The sequence below is a fragment of the Monodelphis domestica genome, chromosome 7 (genome assembly GCF_027887165.1).
Source record: "Monodelphis domestica isolate mMonDom1 chromosome 7, mMonDom1.pri, whole genome shotgun sequence".
NCBI lineage: Eukaryota > Metazoa > Chordata > Mammalia > Didelphimorphia > Didelphidae > Monodelphis > Monodelphis domestica.
Window position 1 is genome coordinate 227,645,179 of NC_077233.1, and position 20,105 is coordinate 227,665,283.

The 20,105-nt window shown below is 36.9% G+C and overlaps 2 protein-coding genes across 2 annotated transcripts in view; one reads left to right on the top strand and one right to left on the bottom strand.

Annotated features, from left to right (window-relative positions):
* BAIAP2L1 (BAR/IMD domain containing adaptor protein 2 like 1) overlaps positions 1 to 8,949 on the top strand; it is a 149,812-nt gene extending 140,863 nt beyond the window's left edge. The window contains exons 13-14 of the mRNA XM_001377810.4: positions 3,449 to 3,489; positions 6,140 to 8,949. Of these exons, the coding sequence (XP_001377847.2) occupies positions 3,449 to 3,489; positions 6,140 to 6,215 (117 nt within the window). The 3' untranslated portion in view covers positions 6,216 to 8,949. The remainder of the gene's footprint in view (positions 1 to 3,448; positions 3,490 to 6,139) is intronic.
* Positions 8,950 to 9,284: 335 nt separating this feature from the next.
* BRI3 (brain protein I3) overlaps positions 9,285 to 20,105 on the bottom strand; it is a 37,429-nt gene continuing 26,608 nt past the window's right edge. The window contains exon 3 of the mRNA XM_001377798.4: positions 9,285 to 9,774. Within this exon, the coding sequence (XP_001377835.1) occupies positions 9,642 to 9,774 (133 nt within the window). The 3' untranslated portion in view covers positions 9,285 to 9,641. The remainder of the gene's footprint in view (positions 9,775 to 20,105) is intronic.

Here is a 20,105-nt window from a genome sequence, read left to right on the forward strand (position 1 = left end):
CAAAAAAAACCCACTTCTCTCTATTTGCCCTTCACCCAAATGCTTTTCGTCAAGCTTCTCCCTATTCCTAGATTTTTGTATGAGTATACTTCCTAATATACCATGTTGCCTTGTTCCATGTCCCATTTAGCTTTCCTGTCTATCTCAGTCACAGGATTCTTCCCAAGTCTCAGAAATACATATGAGTTTAAATTTGCCTTCCTGGGTTAGAACAGGGGTCCTTAACTTGGAGTTCCCAAGGGGGTCGATAAAGAGATTTCAGAGCATCTCTAAATTTGGAGGGGGGAAGAATTTCCACCTTTATTATTTTCACTAAACTAACTGAAGTTTAACATTACCTTCGATTGTGATTCTTTTTTTAATTCTGAAAATGAGTTTGACACAAAAGAGGTTAAGAACACCTAAATTAGGATCTCTTGTTCCCCTTTCACATGTTCTATATTTGGGCATTTGGATACGTATTTGAGGCTTATAAGTTTTACAACTGACTCTTTTCTTAGAACTTTGTCTCCAGTTAACTTCTTGTAGCTGCTCTGTATGGTACTTATTCTTGTCCCTTTCCCATGACTTCAGAGTTCTTTTGATTGCAAGATACTATGCAAACATTCTTATCTTACATGTACTCCATCTCTGACCAGGCATCTAGCATCCTCCTATTTTAGCCATGGTCTAAGTCCAGAATCCTTTGTCAGGGACCATCTTCTTAACTTATTCACTTTCCAGATTAATTTTTCCTCCTCCATTCCTTCCTTTTAGGGGCTAAGAGTTAGGAAAACAGAACCTGTACCACTAATGTCCTTTAGTTTCTTGCCCAACACTTCATAACCATTGGTAACTGGTTCCTTCTGACATTAGCATGTTTTTCTAGTTCTCTGCACTCCCACTCTAAATATATTTCACTAAGTCCTAGAAATGTGGTATTCTTCAGAGAGGAATTGATCTTTCAGGTCCCTGGTCAAAGAAGGCCCTCTTAGTCTTTTACACTGTCTTTTTTCCCACCCTCAGGGAAAGTTTATGTAGATTGGGAAGGCTGGTCCTGGGAAAGTCCTGGGTGATAAGGAGTGCAGAGGAATTTCCAGAAAGATCTGTCCCATCCCAGGCTTAGGGTCTGGCTGCATCCCCTTTCTGCCCTTCAGCTACATTAGACCAAGATGACAAACAAGGAAAATTCCTGGGCCTAGGGAAGTGTTTCTCCTCCCTTGGGGCATCCCTCTTTCCCTTTTCAAGGTGACCACACTGTAGTATCAGACTAAACCTGCGGTCTATAAATGCAAGGTCCAAACCTTCACAAAAGTTGAAGAAGCTGGGCAGCCCAAAAACTGAGTTTTCTCTCTTTATCCCGGAAAAGGCACAGCCCTCTAGAGGGGGCAAAATCACTATCTTCTGCCTTGGCCAAAGTGATGAATTCCAATCTCACTGATGATCCCTAACCTGCCACTTCTCTAGAGGTGGCAAAATATACTAGGGGGCCATTAAAGAATTATCTGCCCACAGGGGAAATGCTTAGAGCCATAGTTCTATCACCCTCCCATTCCTAGGCTAGACCTACCTGCCTTGGCTCTTGCCTAAAGAATTCAATAAGACCATCAAACTGCTCCTCCATTGGCTCATGCCGTACCCTACCACCAGGTCATCCTTTCCTGATAACATTCCAAGAAAAAGGAATGAGAGATTTTGTTCCCAAGCTCTCTGAAAAATAAGGAATGTGTGTTATATGCTTTTTCTCTGAACCAAGATTATTCATTGCTATTCTTCTGAATTCAGATGCCATGGGATGCTTTCATTTGATATTTTTGTAGTCTTTTTAATATTCTCTTGGTTTTATTATTTACCTTATTTCAGATCCATCTTATTTTTCTGATTTCTTCAGTTATCACTTCCATAATGTTCCATTAGATTCATATACAATCCCCTCATTTTACAGATAAGGAAATTTAAGTACCAATATGCAGTCATTTGTTCAAGGCCAAATTAGTTTATAATTGGCAAAGTTGGGTCTCAAATCCAGGTCCCCTTCAGAATGAAGACTGAAAATATACCCAGTGCCTGCTGTGTGGGATTAACACAAATCCACTCTGACCTCTGGATCATCTTTTCAAAAAGTAACTTTCTATCTTCTACCTTCCTAACTCCTTATAAAGCCAGTCCTAAGCCTCAGTCATTCATACTGCTGCTCTGCTGCTGCTGCAAGTTGTCTTTTTTGTGCCCTCTTGAAAAGATGTCATTCTTTTGGTTAGCTTAATGTTTACTTTGATAAAGATTTTTTTAAGCCCTAGAATTTCTACATACAACTACAATTTACAAATCTCTGCACTGGAAGGAGGAGTAAGGTATTTGAAAATGGATTAATTGTCCTCAAATTTTACTGCTCACAGAGCATTAAATCTTCCCGTTGGAAGCTATGGAAGGAAAGAACCTAATCTTGTCACTCTAGTATTATCAAAACAAAATCTACTGGGGGGAAAAAATAAGTTCTTTAACTCAACTCTGATTGAGTTGGCCACAGGAACTCTAAATCAGAGGGACATTGGTTCAAATTCTACTTCTTACACTTACTATCTATGCAGCCATGGACAAGTCGCTTTAGTAAAGCCAGAGAAATTATTTGTAAAATAGAACTAGTTAGTCCCTCTAAGATTTACTTAAGAGGTTTGTTGTGAGGTTCAAATGACTTTTCCTGACCCTATTTGGGGTTTTCTTAGCAGATACTGGAATTATTTGACATTTCCTTCTCCAGCTTATTTTACAGATAAGGAAACTGAGGTAGAAAAGGTTAAGCGACTTGCCAGGGGTCATAGAGCTTTTAAGTGTCTGAAGCCAGACTTGAACTCATAAAGATGAGTTTTTCTGACTTTAGGCCCAGTAATCTATCCATTGCACCACCTCGCTGCCCCCAAATACTATGTAAATCACTTTACAAACTCTCAGATTATGTATTTGTCAATTATTGTCATAATTTAAAATTGCAACTAGATCTTGCTATGAATGTTGGCGCCTCAGTTTGGAACATATAAAGCTTCTTAACTGTGTTTACTTTTACTCTTAAAATTGTCCTTAAATGAGACAAACCTTTTGGCTTTTCAAATGTGTGGATTTGATTTGCTTAATTAAATATGCTTATTTGAGAGAAGGATCATGGTTTTCTCTTTTTGGTGGGGGAAAAAGGAGTCCTAGTAATAGTGGACAAAAAAGAAAAGAGTATGCACAGAAGAAAAAAACACAAGGAAATTCAGAAAACAGACAAGACAGCTCTGAAACCAAAATGCTGAATTACATAATATTTTTAGAAAGCACGCTATTATACATACTAGATTCATGGTTCCACATATCTATTTTCTGTTGTGCTTCTGTTGTGCGTATATAGAATATTCCCTTTTAGCATGTGTTAAATTCAGAATAAATTTTTAATTCTTGTAATATTAATAACTTTCCTCTTCTCTCTTTGCAGAAGCCAGATACAAATGGAATAGCAAAGCCTCCTTTCCTAAGGTAATTTTATCTCTACACCCCACTTTGCTGTGATTTCCCACTGTGCCCACAGGCTTTTTATTCAGTGGTTACAAATTTATGCCCCTTGCCTAGACATCTCCCTTGCAAATATTAGGTACCAGGGGTCATGCACAAAAGTATCCGTGATTCAACCAACAGCTGTCCTTGCTAGTGGAAAAACTCTAAAGCACATATGCCAGACCAGTGAATCTTTTTCTTTATGTGCCACTACTCCCCTATGTTACATCTCCCCAGGAGAATGAATGAAAGCTTCAACATAGGGAGTCTCAGAGTCAGCTGGGTGGCTCAGTGGATTGAGCCTCGCCCAGATGTGGGAGGTCCTAGGTTCAAATCTTCCTATCTCTGACCCCAGGCAAGTCACTTGACCCCCATTGCCTAGCCCTTACCATTCTTCTGCCCTGGAACCAATACACAGTATTGATTCCAAGACTTAAGGTAACAGTTTAAAAAAGGGGAATCTTATTTTAGATTTAATTGAACTTAATTTTGTAAACACTACATACAAATGTTTTCTTACTGGTATAGTGTCAGATAATGGCATAATACATGTAATATTTTCTATGGAACAGAATTTAGTCTTAGATCCCCCTCAAAACAGGGCTACAAAAAAATTGTTATTGGGAAACTCCACTTAATGCATGAATGCCAAGGACAATCCTAGGGTATTGCTGTTAATCAAGAAAGAAGGTGCCTTCTGCATTCTTAGAAGAGTATAGGAGAAGGAGTTCTGTTTTTCAAGTCAGGAAAAACCTCAGTTCTGACAGGGCAGACCTGCAGCCAAGTCATTTAATTCATTATCAAAACATTTTTAGTGTTAACTTCATTGGGAAGGACCTCAGGCAGAGGTCACCTGGTCCAACTTGAACTCTACAGATAAGAAAACTTAAGCACCAGAGGAATTAGAGGCTGAAATGGCTTTTTACCCAGCTAGGAGAGTCAGGATTTGAACCAGGATCCCTGCTGCATTTATTCCAAGACAAGACATAACTGTGGGTTGGCTTTAGTCAGAAAATCAATTTCACGTCTTGCTTCTGGCATTTACTGATTGACTATTAGACAGTGCCTTAACTGATTGCCCCCAAGCAATTCGAAGTCTATTAATTTATAGCAGTTCCTAGTGCCTATATGAACTTATTTTTTAAATGTTTTGATAACTGGATTTCAGTAAATTGGTTTCCTTTGTATTCCTATACATTTTAATCAGGTCTGGAGCAAGCAGCTTTTTTTTTTTTTAATTTCTCATATGTATTTCAACTTTGGACCAGGAATGTCACTATTAGGTCTGTTTCCCAAAGCGAAATCAGGATTGGGGGGAAGGTGGGAAAGAACCTCTATGCTTTAAAACATTGATGGCAGCTCTATGGTGACACGGAACTGGAAGTTGAGGGAATGTCAATCAAATGGGGAAAGCTAAACAAGTTGTGACATATGATTGTGAACAGGTTTATTTTTTAGAAAAACGTGGAAAGACCTACATGAAATTTTGAAGAGTAAAATGAGCACAAGCAAGAGAACATTGTATACAGCAAAAGCAATATTGCTTTAATAACTGTAAACCCACATCCCCAGATTTATTTTTATTTGTGTGTGTGTCTTTGTCAAACAATGCCTTCTTAAGTGCAGTATGAGGACGGAGACAGCTTAGAATTTAAAATGTAACCAAAAAAGTTCTAGACAGTGAACTCAAGGTAGAGAATGAGACATTTATTGGGCATACCATTACTGGAAGTTTTGCTTAAGTATATATTTGTTACAAAGTTGTAGGAGGTTTTCCCTTTTTTTTTAATTGGGCAGGGGGTAAAGGTAGGAGAATGTTTTGTTAACTTTTAAAAGACAATTAAGGAGCAGCTGGGTAGCTCAGTGGATGTCAGGCCTAGAGACCAGAGGTCCTGGGTTCAAATTTGACCTCAGACACTTCCTAGCTGTGTGACCCTGGGCAAGTCACTTGACCCCCATTGCCTAGTCCTTACCACTCTTCTGCCTTGGAACCTATACACAGTATTGACTCCAAGACAGAAGGTAAGGGTTTATTTTTTTTTTAAAAAGGCAATTATGTGAAATAATTAGGACTTTGCAAATCCTACTGGTTATATAAATCATTGGCTATTCTCTTCATGGCCTAAGATATATAGTTTCATTAGATTGCTTAGTATAACAATAACAAAGAAAATCTGGATGCAAGAGGCTGGTTTATTTTTATTTCTTGAATTACATAAGCTACATCTTGATTCCCACTCTGACCACCGCTGTTCCTGAGAGCTCTCCTGTACCACAATTTGCCCCTTGGTGAATCTATTTCAAGTTTTCCCCCACAATGAAATCTTTATGTGAAACCCAAGGAAAAGGAGCATGATAAACTTTTGTTTCAGTTCTATCAAAATAATTTCATCTTAACATGGATGTAAATTATAGTTTCTTTGGGGAGATCAAAATAAAGTATCATTAGATGTCAGAGGATTCACTGTTTACAAATTTTCAACTTTCTTTACATGCAGAATTTACATTAAATGCAAGGGAATTAGAAATTAATTTCTTAAATTAAATTTTGTTCAAATTCGGCAGAGTTAGCCATAACCATCTCTGAAGCTTTTCTACAATAACAGCTTTGTGTTTTTCTCTTGGTCCACAGTGGAGAAAATCCTTTTGCTACTGTGAAACTCCGACCAACAGTGACAAATGACAGGTCAGCACCGATAATTCGATGAATGAGTCAAAAAAGTAACACTGACCATTTTTTTTCATCCTGTAAACTACATGTTCAACATTATGATTTTCTTGTTAACATCTGCTATCATTATAGAGGAATGGAACATAAGAAAGGTTTTCCAGTTTTCAATGAATGTTAAAGAAATCAAATGCTCATAAGATTTGAGAGTGAATGAATTCACTTCTGCCTTTAAATGAATATATTGTAATAACCACCACAATTCTTAAATGTTTTCTTCCTCGTGTTTGATAAGCCAATAGATTGTTCTGTTCCATTGATTCTCTTTGGAGGTTATAGTAATCTGTTTTTTAAATGTATAATTTTATAGAAATAAGCAATTGTCTTTGTTCTCTACACCCAGATGCAAAATTGATTCTTTTGCTTTGAGGTTAAATATGTGCTATTCTATATAAGCAATAGCACTGTCATATTTCATAGGTTTGCGTCAGGCACAGACCATAAATTATTTGTGCTGACATAGATTATTAAAAGGTACCATTTCAAATTGTAAAGTTTCTTTTTCTAACTTAAATTTTTATTTTTTAAAATTAAAGCATATCAACCCCAAATGCAGAACTGTAAAGGACAATCCTTCACCTCCCTTTCCCTTAAAGTTAGTTATAATCAATCTTAGGAGAAATCAACCTCCTCCCTCATGTAATTTGTAGAATTTTTCTTCTTCCTAAGAAATCACTTGTAAAAACTATTGAATATTGGGGGTTGTACACAAAATAAAATTTCAAACTGTAGGATGCATGTCAGGATTCTTGTACTATTCCAAGGCAAATAAACCTATGACACACAAAACAATTGTCACAATTTAAGACTTCTAAATACAGATATTCATTAATGATCAAACTTCTATTCTACAGAATATTCGACCATGAAGTTTGAATGAGGGTTTCTCCTTGGGAGAAATAATAGTATGATTGCCCCCAAATAGGATTTATTGAGAATAGATTACTGCTTTGGCCAGTCTTTCGATAATGAGATTCTCTTGTGTTGGGTGTACTTCATCCGAGATAATAATTAGAATCTCCATATTCTATGCCTTAGGAAGCTAGTCATATGCCACTGCAATTAGTTTCAAACACAAGGCCCACATGGCAGTCCAAAACACTCCCCAAGCCCAAACCAGATTAAAATGTAACTGGAAAGAGGGCAGCTTAGGTAGCTGAGGAGAGCCAGGAGGACCTGGGTTCAAATGTGGCCTCAGATACTTCCTAGCTGTGTGACCCTGGACAAAGTCCCTCAATCCCCAATGCCTAACCCTTACTGCTCTTCTGCCTTAAATAGTATTGATATGTAATTGGGAAGTAATACTATAAAACATTTTAAAATCAATCAGTATGTCATTATGGCCTGCAGGAATCTTTATATAGAGATGAAGTTCTAGTTGCACTGGTATACACAACCAAAGTTCATATTCCTCTTCCTCAGTTTCCCAAAGCTAACCACATCTCAGGGGAGCCTGTAGAATGACACTCTGCCCTTCTGAGTGTTATGTGTGTCTAAGACATACACACATCAGGAATAAAACTATTTAAACCTAAGTTTTTGCCCTGTTTTTATTTTTCCAAGTTGAAGAAACACAAATTTATAAAACACAAAAGAAACCTTCCTTTTCTTGGACATACTCACTTACTGAAGGTCAAGTGCAAGCAGGTGCATGTAGAAAATGTCAGTCTAAAGATAAGCTACCCCAGTCTCTTGTATGTTTTATGCAAGTCGGCCTCCTCCCAACAGCTCCTCACATGCAACAGCTTTGGAACCTGGCTGGCTACTACTAGAGAAAAGCTTCTGTTCAACCTGTAGCTTTTGGCAGAGAATAGCTAGTCTTGTGTCTTTCCCCGGGACCAAACAAGGACTTCATCCTTAGGGCTGTTGATGTAGCTTTAGGACTTCTGGTATGTGAGCCTGGAATGGCAGGCAGCCTTTGTTCTTCCTTGAGCAGTTAGTTATCTTGGATACAAATTAACTGTCACATGAATAAGCAACACTATGGATGCTTCATTGCCACAAACTCTCACCAGCCCAGGGGACATCCATTCTGTACCAGATGGAAGGAAATCAAAGTGAATTTAGAAATATTTACCTTTAAACATTTTATAAACCACAGATACAAACAAAAGGGAACTGAGACTTTAGAGGACAGGAGAGACAGGGAAGAAAAACCCCAATTGGTTCAATTTTGTTTCTACTCCCTGTAATCTACAACCAGTCAATCTTCAGCTTACAGGCCCCAAAGTTCCAGTCTACTACTATCCTTGCTATATCTGAGAAGATGCCTGCCACCTGTCACCTTAACTACCTACCTACCTCACAAGGATGTTGTGAGGAATTTGCTCAGTTTGGATTTTTTAATTCTGTAAAGTACATGACATTCTGAGTGAGGTTACATGCCACAGAAATTTCAAGATATTGCAGTTTAATAAAAAAATAATAATTTAAACACTCATTTTTGTCCAGCGGCTTTTCTGAATTATCTTACTACCATTCCAAATGCATATTATAAGCTCACTCTTGGGAGGTAGGACCAGGTTCAAATCCTGATTCTGCCATGTACTTCCTTAATGATATTAGTAAATAGAACTCTCCCAAAGCCTTAATTTCCTCATCTGTGCAGGGAGATTGTACTACATGACTTTTGAGGTTTCTTCTTGCTGTCCATCAATGATAGATAATCTGTGAAATAACATGTCTATCCAAAATTAAATATATTTTAAAACTAACCATGTACAAAAAGCATAATTCATGTGTTCCAGGAGATACAACAATATATGCACTTAAAATGTATATGTTAATACTGTTAAAAAACCAGTAGGCGTTTTTGGATAAGTGAAATAACCAAATGGCAGATAGCTTTGTTCTTAGAAAACCAAGCTAAATAAGCAAAGGAGTGCTTTCTCTGGACTTATATATTTTACATATTTAAAGACATTTTATTTAGAGACAAAGGAATTTATCAATCTATTTTTCATAACAAAGCCTGTCCAACATTCAGGCCATACATCAAAATTTACATGGAGTACCACACCGGATGGCAATGTAATGACTGAAGTCAGAGTTGAAGTGAGTTAACTTTATTTTTTAAAAATATACAGAAGTGACAATGTGCAAACATCAAATTAAGCAAGACCAGTTAAAACGGTATAAACCTCATTTATAAAAACAGCATTTCTCAATTTTCACAAAGTGAAAACTGCAAAAACAAAGAAGCCATGTTTGAAATCAGTTTTCATTAACCTTGAAAGCAAAATTGCTTTTTTTCCATATTTTTCAAACCACAAGCCCAAGAAACATTGGCTATCCCATCACACTTTACAAAGCAGTTCAGATACTTGATCAAATAAAGCTATTATACAAGACATTTACATTAGAAAAAGAAAAGGAGGGATAGGAAAGCTGGGTTTCGTTGTTCCACTTAAAGATAAACTACTCCACAGTTAGGGCATTTTTGCCTCCTTAAAGCAAAACAGCAGATAATTCCAATAGGAAAGAAGAGAATGGCCAAGATGATACCTAGGCAGGTAAAGGACTCTTCCAAAACACCAACTCTGTCAAAAAGAAAAAAAAAAGTTAGACATTACAAGACAGTTTGATTTAAAAATATTGTTGACAACTTGCTATAAAACTTCCTGGATAAACATAACCATTTTACGGATGAAGAACTAAGACTCAGGTCACTTATTTGACTTGCTTCATATACTTTCTCACTCCTCTGGATAAACCAAGGTGCATAAGAAGAAAGAAAAGGCAAGTAGTTGGACATAAAGTAAATATCAGTCATGGAGTTAGGGGTGCAGGACCCTACAAATATGAAAAACCATAACCATAGGTTAAGAATTCTGATCTATTTACTTAACCCATAAAACAACACAATGCACCCATAAAAAAGATGCTGTTTCTATGTGAAAGAGATCAGTATCTTGCATGCTATGGAGAGTCTTCGAAGTTGCTAATGCATCTATACACCATAGATGAAAACCCATAAAGACAATCATCATCCTCGGTTACCTAGAGACTACTACTAATGCAACTACAGAAACTGCTTCAAGGATTACCATCCACAAAAAGTACAAAATACAATGATCACTGCAGAAGAAAAATGTGACAGTCTGGATATGTTCCCAAAGAGTATGAAGCCCATAATACACTGAAACTTTTAACCAAATTTAAATTTTTATAATAAACTTACATATGTATACTTATATCTGATAAGATGATAAAATGATAATACTAGATTAAATGATAAAAACAGATCAATAATAAAGAATCTTCATTTATGGCTTACTAAATTTTCTTTACATTTTCCTTGCATATGTGCACCATCTATAATTTCCCACCACAAATCTCCAAAAATTCCCATTTATTAATGGCCAACCCACAAATGTTGAAGGATAACTGAACTAAAAATAAAGCTGACCCTTCCACATAATCCAGAGACTACCAATTAAGTCCCAATGAAGCCCATTCAGTATTTCACACAGATCATGCACAAGTTTTACATACAAATACAAAAGGGGCAGTTTAAAAAAAAAAAAACCTTTAAAATCTTTCCTTCTTTCATTGTTAGATAGGCTTTGTTATAGACTTTACATACAGAGGAAATTTAAACTGTCTAGTTTCTTGTAAGCATTTTACATGGCTTCTTCCCACAGTCAAATGTTATGACCGCAGCAGTCACTACATCTGGAAAGCTAGCTTAGCTGCATTTTTACTGTGTGGGGTACCCTGAGATTTCCTGCAAGAATTTCAGCTACAAATTGAGCAACAACTTGTAGGTCTATAGTGAACTGATGGAAGTTATACTCTAAAGAGCCACTTCTTTCCATAGGCTAAGTAGATGAATGCCACTAACTGCAGCTGCTCTCAAAACAGTTTCTAAGACAGAGTTCAAACTTATTGCAAATCAATTACTATCCAATAGTTGACAACCAGACTTCTTGGACAAGGCAACAAAAAGGTAGACATGAGAAACGAGATTAACTGACATCCTCAGCCTACAACTACTTCTATTATTGTTCTGCTATAACAGTCACCTGCAAGAAGAATTGTGAATTAATAAACAAGAAAGAAAAAATATAAACAAAAAAAGTTGTCTCTGAAGAAATAAATGTTATGACTGCCATTTCTCTTATTCACCCCCCACCAACCCACCCCTTTCCTTATTTAATAAAGCTATTATCACTCATATTCTTGCCTGGGCCCAGATTTAAGTTTACCTCAAAGTCCACTAAAAAAGTAAGAGACCCTCACTGTCTTCACAGGCTAAAATGGTATAATTATGCAAAAGAACCCTTCCCTGACTTGGGTCAAACCAAGACTTGATGTTGTCAGTTTGGGGAAAAACTCCATGGGCCCCACTCAGAGGGGGCAGAAAAGCAACCTCATTCTAATCTACCTAGCTTGAATAGAACCTTAAAAGAGCTTAAAATACATCTTATGATATTCTCCTGATTCCTCAGTGTAATAAAGTTTGTCCTCGAACTAGGGAAATAGACACAGATGTTTACTGATTGACTTACCTTTTGATACCCCCCTAAAGTAGATATCTATTCTGTCTTCATGAGGAAGAGTGAGACTAAGCAAGTTACTAAGTTCTTTTACTTCTCTGACACTCCTGCTTTGACAAACCTCACAGTCGTGAGACTCAAATAAAATGGCAGACACATCAAAGAACTTGTGAACTGTAAAATGCTATGCATAAAATTAGAATAACCCTGAGGTTGTTCTATTATCTATCAGATTGGCACAGAAAAGGAAACTTACAAATGTTGGAGGGGATGTGAAAAAATAAGGGCACCAATGCACTGTTGGTGGAGTTGTGAACCAATCCAACCATTTTAAGCAACCATACAATCAGCAATTTGGAACTATACCCCAAAGGCTATAAAAACTGCACACCCTTTGATCTAGCAAAATCACCACTAGGCCTGTACCCCCAAAGAGATCAAAGGAAAAGGATCTCTTATGTACAAAAAAAAAAAATTTTAGTAGCAAAGAATTTGGAAATTGAGATGTACTGGAGAATGGCTGAAAAAGCTGTGATATAAGATTGTGATGGAAGACTATTGTGCTATAAGAAATGATGAAGTGGTTCCAGAAAAACCTTGAAGACTTACATGAACTGATAGAAAGTAAAGTGAGAAAAGCCAGGATGGGAAATGGCAATACCATACATACAATGATCAACTGTGAACTATTCTCAGCAATACAATGATCCAAAACTCTGAAGGACTTATGATGAAAAATACTATTCACTGCCAGAGAAAAGAACTGATGATGTTGTTGTTTTTTTTAACTTTTTTTAATTAATCTTGATTTTTTTTTTTGGTCTATGTTTTTCTTTTGGAACATGGCTAATATGGAAATGTTTTTGCATGATTATATATGTACTATCTATATTATATTGCTTGCCTTCAAGATGGTTTTAGAAAAACCTGGAAAGACAACATGAACTAATGCAAAGTAAATAGTACCAAGAAAAGAATATACACAGAAATAGCCAGTATAGTACACGATGATCAACTGAGAATAAAAGCGATTCTCAGCAATACAATGATCCAAGACAATTACAAAGGACTTAAGATAAAAAAGCTCTCTACTTCCAAAGAATGATAAAATCTGAATGCAAATCAATGCAGTTTAAATTTTGTTTTTCTTGGGATTGGGGGGGGGGGGTCTGTTTTTTTTCACAATATAACTAATGTGGAAATGTTTTGATTGCACAGGTATAACCTATATCAAAGTTTCAGTCAGGAAGGAGAGAATGTAAAACTCAAAATATTAAAATGTATATTTTTTAAAAAGAATGTTGGGGGCAGCTAGATGACTAAGTAGATTGAAAGACAGTCCTAGAGCCAGGAGGTCCTGGGTTCAAATGTAGCTTCAAACAGTTCCTAGCTGTGTGATCCGGGGCAAGTCACTTAACCCCTATTGCCTAGCCCCTTACTACTTTTCTTCCTTAGAACTAATACACAATACTGATTCTAAGACAGTAAGGAAAGGGTTTTGTTTTGTTTTTTAATGTTATGGGGCAACTAGGTAGCACAACGAATAGAAAGAGCACCAGTTCTAGAGTCAGGCGGACCGAGGTTCAGTTCTAGCCCTCTCACTGTATGACCACTTAATCTCAACTGCCTAGCCCTTAGTATCAATTCTAAGACTGAAGGAAAGAGGGAGGAGGGAGGTTAATGCTAAAAAAGAGATAAATGGAGCAAAATATAAACCCAACTTTTATAACTTTTAATTATTAATGGATTAAATATTCCAATAAAAAAACAATGAAAGATGATAAGAAAAAATGCTATGCATATCTGAGCATTATAAAACCAATTTTGTTCAATTATCCCAAGTCTGGTTGATTTAAAAAAAAAAAGAATCTGTAATACTGAGTAATAAAGAAATCTTGGAAGTGGACTTAAATCAAGTCACTAGTTTCACATAGTACATATAAGATGGCACATTATTTCCAGAGGTTTAAATAAACACTACCTCGTGAGGAAAATAACCCAGGATAAATCCAGGGCAGAATCTCAACTTCAAACCTGGAAGTCTTAGTTGATAGTGGCTTGTATGGATGGATCCATAGCATGACTGGTATCTTACTGGGGGGAGGGAACATGAGGACACCCAAAAAGAATGTCAGACCAATTTAACTATTACTGGAAAGAGCTTGGACAACTGCCAATTCATTTTTTTAACTGCTGCCACCCAAAGGGTGTGGTGAAACAAATTCATATTTGTGTTGGCAAATAAGTAATGACCCCAGACATTAAAAGGGATAGGGAATACCTAGCCCCTGGTTGAAGTTATACATATTAGTTGCCTCCCAGACAGACACCAAACTGATAATTACTATACTTTGGTAGTGGTTTTTTTGCATGAGGAAGATGAGAGAACATAAAATTTTATTCAAATTTTCTCATTGCTTTCAAAGTTCAAACCAGCCAAGTTTGTCTTAAATGGTTTCATAGTTTCTACACCTTCACACTTGATGGTATAAAACTCATGTGGATTTCATTCAACAAGGAATTTTTTTTAACATGAGAGTGATATCAGATGCCCCATTTTAGAATTGAGTACATTAAGTTAATTGAGTAAGTTAAGTTCTACCACCTCACTAGGAAGAAACAGATGTTCTACCCACAAAGAAAAGGTTAGTTGAAATCAAAGGTTGTTTAATCTTCTGTGCATCATAGACCCCCTTCTTAGGCAATCTGATGAAACTAGTAGGCTTTCCAGAATAATATTTTTAAATGCATAAAATGTAAAAACTAAAATTGCAAAGGAAACAATTATACTAAGATAAATATATAATTTTTTCCCCATGCAAGTTCACAGACCAACTCCCTCCCAAATCTATTCACAGAACCCTTGGAAGTCTGTGGAACCCAGATAACAAGTCCCGGATCTAGTCAGTGATTTATTTTATTTTTTTTGTCCACTACAATTCATTGAAATCTAACATGCTATGGACATTCTATCATGCATATTAAGGTATATAACACCTAGATTCTATTGGTGGTCATTTGTGTTCTAGTCTCAGCTATACCCAAACTAGCTATGAAACCACAAGCAAGTCACTGTCATTTGTCCCCATGCCTCAGTTTCCCTATCTGCAAAATGAGGAGGTTGGTCAACAGAAACAAAGTAATAGCCCAAGTAAAGACTAAACCCAGGCCTCCTGATCCTGGGTTTAGTGACAGAGGAAAGGAGGGCACAAAAGTCATGTGCTTTCCATTCAACTTTTCCTCAAGTTGCTGTGGCTTAAGGCTCTGGAAGGAACAAACGCTATCTCCAGTAAAGCTCTACAATGAGGCAATTGCAAAGGTCAAGTTCTCCCCTCAGGGAAAGAAGGGGGGGGGGGCGGGCAGGTAAAGCTGGATAAGCCCAGAAGCAAAAAGCCCTTGGGACAACTACTCCCTGATTTCACTAGTGAAATATTGCACCAGAAGTCTCTGACCTCAGCCACTGCCTACAGAAACCAGTCATTAGCCTGGGTGACAGAGAGGAGATGTGGACATCGTCCTCTCCGGAGCCATTATGAAAACCACATGACCCGAGAGGAGTGCCTCAGACTTTTCCTATGTAGTGACTATCTGATCTACTGTTCCAAACACCAACCCACGTTTTATGGGTTCAATCCCCAAACAAGTCAGTCCTATTTTGAATTCGAATCGGGTAACAGCACTAGACTGTGAGCTCCTCTTTTTGTATCCTGGACACTTAGCACGGTGCCTGGCATACAGTATAGAGCATACAGACACTTAATCATGTTAACTGACTGACTCATTGTGTGAGCATTCAGCAACAGGAAAACACAAATTCAGTCATGACCTGGCAAGAGCCTTCAAAACTTAATGCCAAGGGGAGGGGGCTGACCTGGAGACAGCTGGTCCTGAGTTCAAAACTGTCTTCAGACACTTTCTAGTTATGTGACCCTGAAGGAGTCACTTAATTAACCCCCATAGCCCAGCCCTTAGGGTTCTTCTGCCTTGGAACCAATACACAGTATTGATTTTAAAACAGAAAGTAATAGTGGGGGGGGGGGGGGTAGTAATACTCCCATCACCGGGTCTCAAATAATAATAGCTTACTGAAAGGGAGAAGAATTCAGTTTTTTCTTGCTAATGTGTCTTGACACAAGAACTATATTCTGGTTTAAATGGCATCACTTCACAACAATGCAGATATAGATATAGACAGGCAGAAAAGGTCTAGGCAAACCAAAGGGTCTGCCTTCACTCCCTTCAATCTATCTGATATTCAATTCTATCCACTGATAGATGCATTGAGCACTCCTTGACCTATGGACACAGACAGAGTGGGAAGACATGGGTTTGAATCTTACCTCAGACATCAGTTTCTCCTTTTGTAAAATGAGGGAAGCAGCCTATTACTTCACAAATTTATATGAGGATCAAATTAGAGAATGTATGTAAAGAATTTTGCAAACCCTAAAACCTATATAAAAATTTCCCCCAGCAAATAATTATCAAGTACCTAGTTTGTGAATGTACTGTTAAAGGCACCAGGTATACAAAGACGGAAAAAAGCTTCAGTTTAATGAAGTAGTGTCATCATGCAAACTGTCTAAGCTTAGATATGGTGATTCACAAAGGTCTCCCTGGAAAAAACCCAGGTTGACTAAAAAAAATTGAATTAAAAAAAAGAACTGCTTAAGCCTGCCAAATCACTTTACATTAAAACTACGAGGATATCCTTCCCCACAAACTTGAAAGTCTATCATGACCAATTGCAATTAATGCCAACCATTCTAGTCTTTACCTAAAAGAGGCCACCAGAAATTAGGTTTCAAACTAGCCTGAAAAGAGGTGTAGAGGACACTAAATCAGGTTCCTTTGTTATAAGTTCTCCCTAAAGTTGGTTTATAATGTGCATTTTTAAAAATTAATCCACACTTATGAGGATTTAAAAAAAAAACACTCCAATCCTAACCCTAAAACAGACTTATAAATTAAGTCTCTTTCTGTCTTCCCATCACTGAATACTTCGAGGATTATTTTAAGTAAGCATCCATAAGCCTCCAGCTCCAGCCTACATTCTAAGTTTTACTACTTTCTGGCAGATAAACAGTACTTAGAATACCCCAGAAAAGCAAGTCACCATGCCGTCTACATCAAGTAAAATTTGGGGTTTTCCACAGGATGACTGAGACACTAACCATGTAATCAAGTAGGATTTTTCTAATCTCACTTTCTCCCATACATGGTATTCTGAAAACCCTTGACACTGAGTTCAGTTTCCTTTGCAATCTTCACAAAAGAATGTTAGCTCCTGGAGGGGAAGGAGGGTCCTTTTTTTTTCTCCTTTGTATGCCTAGTCCCAAACCCAGGGCTTACCTGGCATGAGGTGCTTGTTACATTGCAGCACCGGAAATCGGAAAGGAAACACTTTGGATTAGAGAACCTGGGATCAAGTCCCTTTGTCACTGCCAGCATGAAACTTAAAGGCTACTGACTTCTCTGGACCTCAATTTCCACATCGGTATAATGAGAGATTTGGGCCAGATAACCTCTAAGGACCCTTCCAAATCTAGATCTATAGCCCTCTGCACAGAATTCTTAACCATTTATCATTTTCCTACTTTTATTGAGCTATGACTGACACAATCATTCTGGAATGATACTTCTGGGAGTATGAAGCTATCTATATTCATGGGAAAATGTAACTGAGAGTGGAAGCTAGGGGGTAAACCTAGAGGACCTAGAGTCAAAAAGTAAACTCAGACCTTCCTAGCTGTATGACCCTGGGCAAGTCACTTAACCCCAATTGCTTAGTCCTTGCCACTCTTTCCTTAGAATTGATACTAAGAAAGATGGGTTAAAAAAAAAAGGTTTTGTTTAAAAAAAGAAAAAGTCGAATCTGTAACAAAAATAACAGATTGAGAGGTCAGAAGACTCTGGGTTCTAGTGTCTCAGGTTCTTTCTTGACCTTGTACAAGTTACTTGAGTTCTCTAAAGCCTTATTTTGTTTCGTAAATTAAAATAGTGAAACTAGATGGTCTCTAAGGTTTATTCCAATTTAGAAACCAAAAGGAAGATGGGAACAAATGTGTGTAACAAATTTAAGTCCTAAAGCAAAGGTTGAAAGGTTAAGTGCTCTCAGGTTCAATACTTATATGACAAAATTGCATAATGATACTAGTAAACAGAATTTGTAGGTGGAAAAGTAGACAGTCAAAAGAATATTAACTTTCCACTTAGCCCATACATACAACCAAATTCTACTGAAGGGAAAGAACAGTCCTTTTGCTCTTTATTCAAATATATTTGAACTTTGAATACTGTTCTCTCTAAAAAAAAAAAAATCAGAATTTTAAAGCTGGAATAGAACTTGGAAATACCTTAGCCCATCCCCCTCTATTATTACCAACTTTTAACTATAAACTTTGAAAAGCAGGCTTGAAAAATATCAAGCCATGAAAAATACCTTTGCCCTGAAGAAGCCAACTACTGATCTCCATCTCAACCTGTTCTTACACGCCTTACTTCTTTGTCCCCTACAAATGCAAGGAGACTACAAATGCAAGGAGACAAAATCTAAGTCGAGACTGGGCAAGTCCTAGCTATTTATCCCTGGGCTAAGAAGCTAAGAAGCCAATCTTCACATGAAGTTCTTCTCGTAAAAGCTTTCTAAAGAATCTGTTTAGCATTTTCTCCCCATTTCCTTTAAGAATTATTCCCTCAAGTCAAAGGGGTAGGAGCTGCTTTAGCCTTTTGGGGAGGGGCAGGAAACTAGGGAATTGAAGATTTTAATTAATTTTTTTTGGTACACTTTACTTGATCCAGTACTTTTAATAAATAATAAGGAATTGGTACTTATTAACTTGTGTTAGCAAGCTTTTCACAAGCTTGATATAGATATGAACAAAAGTTGAAGGTTCAATTAGAGTAGAAATTACTCTTGATAGGGCAAAATAGAAGTCAAGTATAAAAAAGCAGGACACTCAAAATATCATGCTAATCTAGTTTCACTGTCTATCCTTCTTATCAGCAATGATATGAACCAATATAAATTCAATAAACATTTGAGTACCTATTGCACAGTCAGCTAAAAGAAGTATTATTCAAATAAATCTGCCCTGGAAGATGAGTCAAAGGACTGGCCAACTCCCTACAAAAATTAACTGCTTCACAATTAAAATTTAGTCAAATTATTCCCCTGAACAAAAGATTCATGGTTATGAGCTTATAAGATTCAGAAGGATGAAAAGTCAAGCACAACAAACTAGGAATTTCCAGCTCTCCAACAGGAACATGCAATTAAGAAGACTTTCCTCAAAGACCTAACCCTTTCCCCACCCCCAACAGGATGCTATCCAAGCATCCCAAAACAATGCCCAACATTCCAGATTGTCCCAAATATTTGATTAAAATAATACCATCATCCTATAATAGCCCAACCCTAGATGATAGATTCCTAAAAGCCCTGTTGTTAGCTTTAGAACTCAAATTCCAAACTATTCCCCAACAAGAACCTTTTTGCTCTAGGAGATTCATACATACCATATTCGGATTTGTTTGTTTGTTTTTTTCAAACTTTTACCTTCTGCCTTGGAACCAAAACATAGTACTCTGTAATACACTAATCTGTAAGAGTAGAGAAATTTTTTTCACAGGGAGCTCCATATACCCATAAAATCACAGGTTCCCTCCTCCAAAATCAAAACAAAACAAAAACCAATAGTCACATGCCCAATCCAAAAATCAAAAACAAAAAGCTTTGAAAAAAAATTTAATTTACAAAAGAAATTGAGCTGATAGAAGGAACAACTCATAAACAGAACTATCATTTCCTCATCTATAAAAAATACGAGAGATTATACTTGACTAACCCTAATATTCTTTTTTTTATTTTATTTAATTAGATGATTTAGAATATTTCTCCATGATTACTCCCCTCCCCACATCCCTAACCCTAATATTCTAAAAGTCTATGTCCAGGAAATATATAAATGACAAAATGGGACAAATTCCAAGAACCTTGGAATCAACTGATGCAGTAAAATGATCAGACCCAGGAGAACTATTTTCTACAGTAACAAAACTGTAAAGAAAAACAACTACAACTCCAGAAGACTGATGATTCCTCCCATTTCTTGGCCTAGAAGTGATGGACTACAAGTACAGAGAATAAAACATTCAGGTGGGGAGAATAAGACATATGTTTCCAAACACAATCACAACACAAATTTGTTTTGCTTGACTAAACTCTCATTACAATGAAAACTTTGGAGGGAGGGGTATAAAGGAGAAAAATTGAGGAAAGAGTGGAAGAAGGTAATGACAGTGATGCCAAAAGTAACAGAGGAAAAAGCATCAATGAAATATTATTCAAATACAAAGGAGACTACAATGGG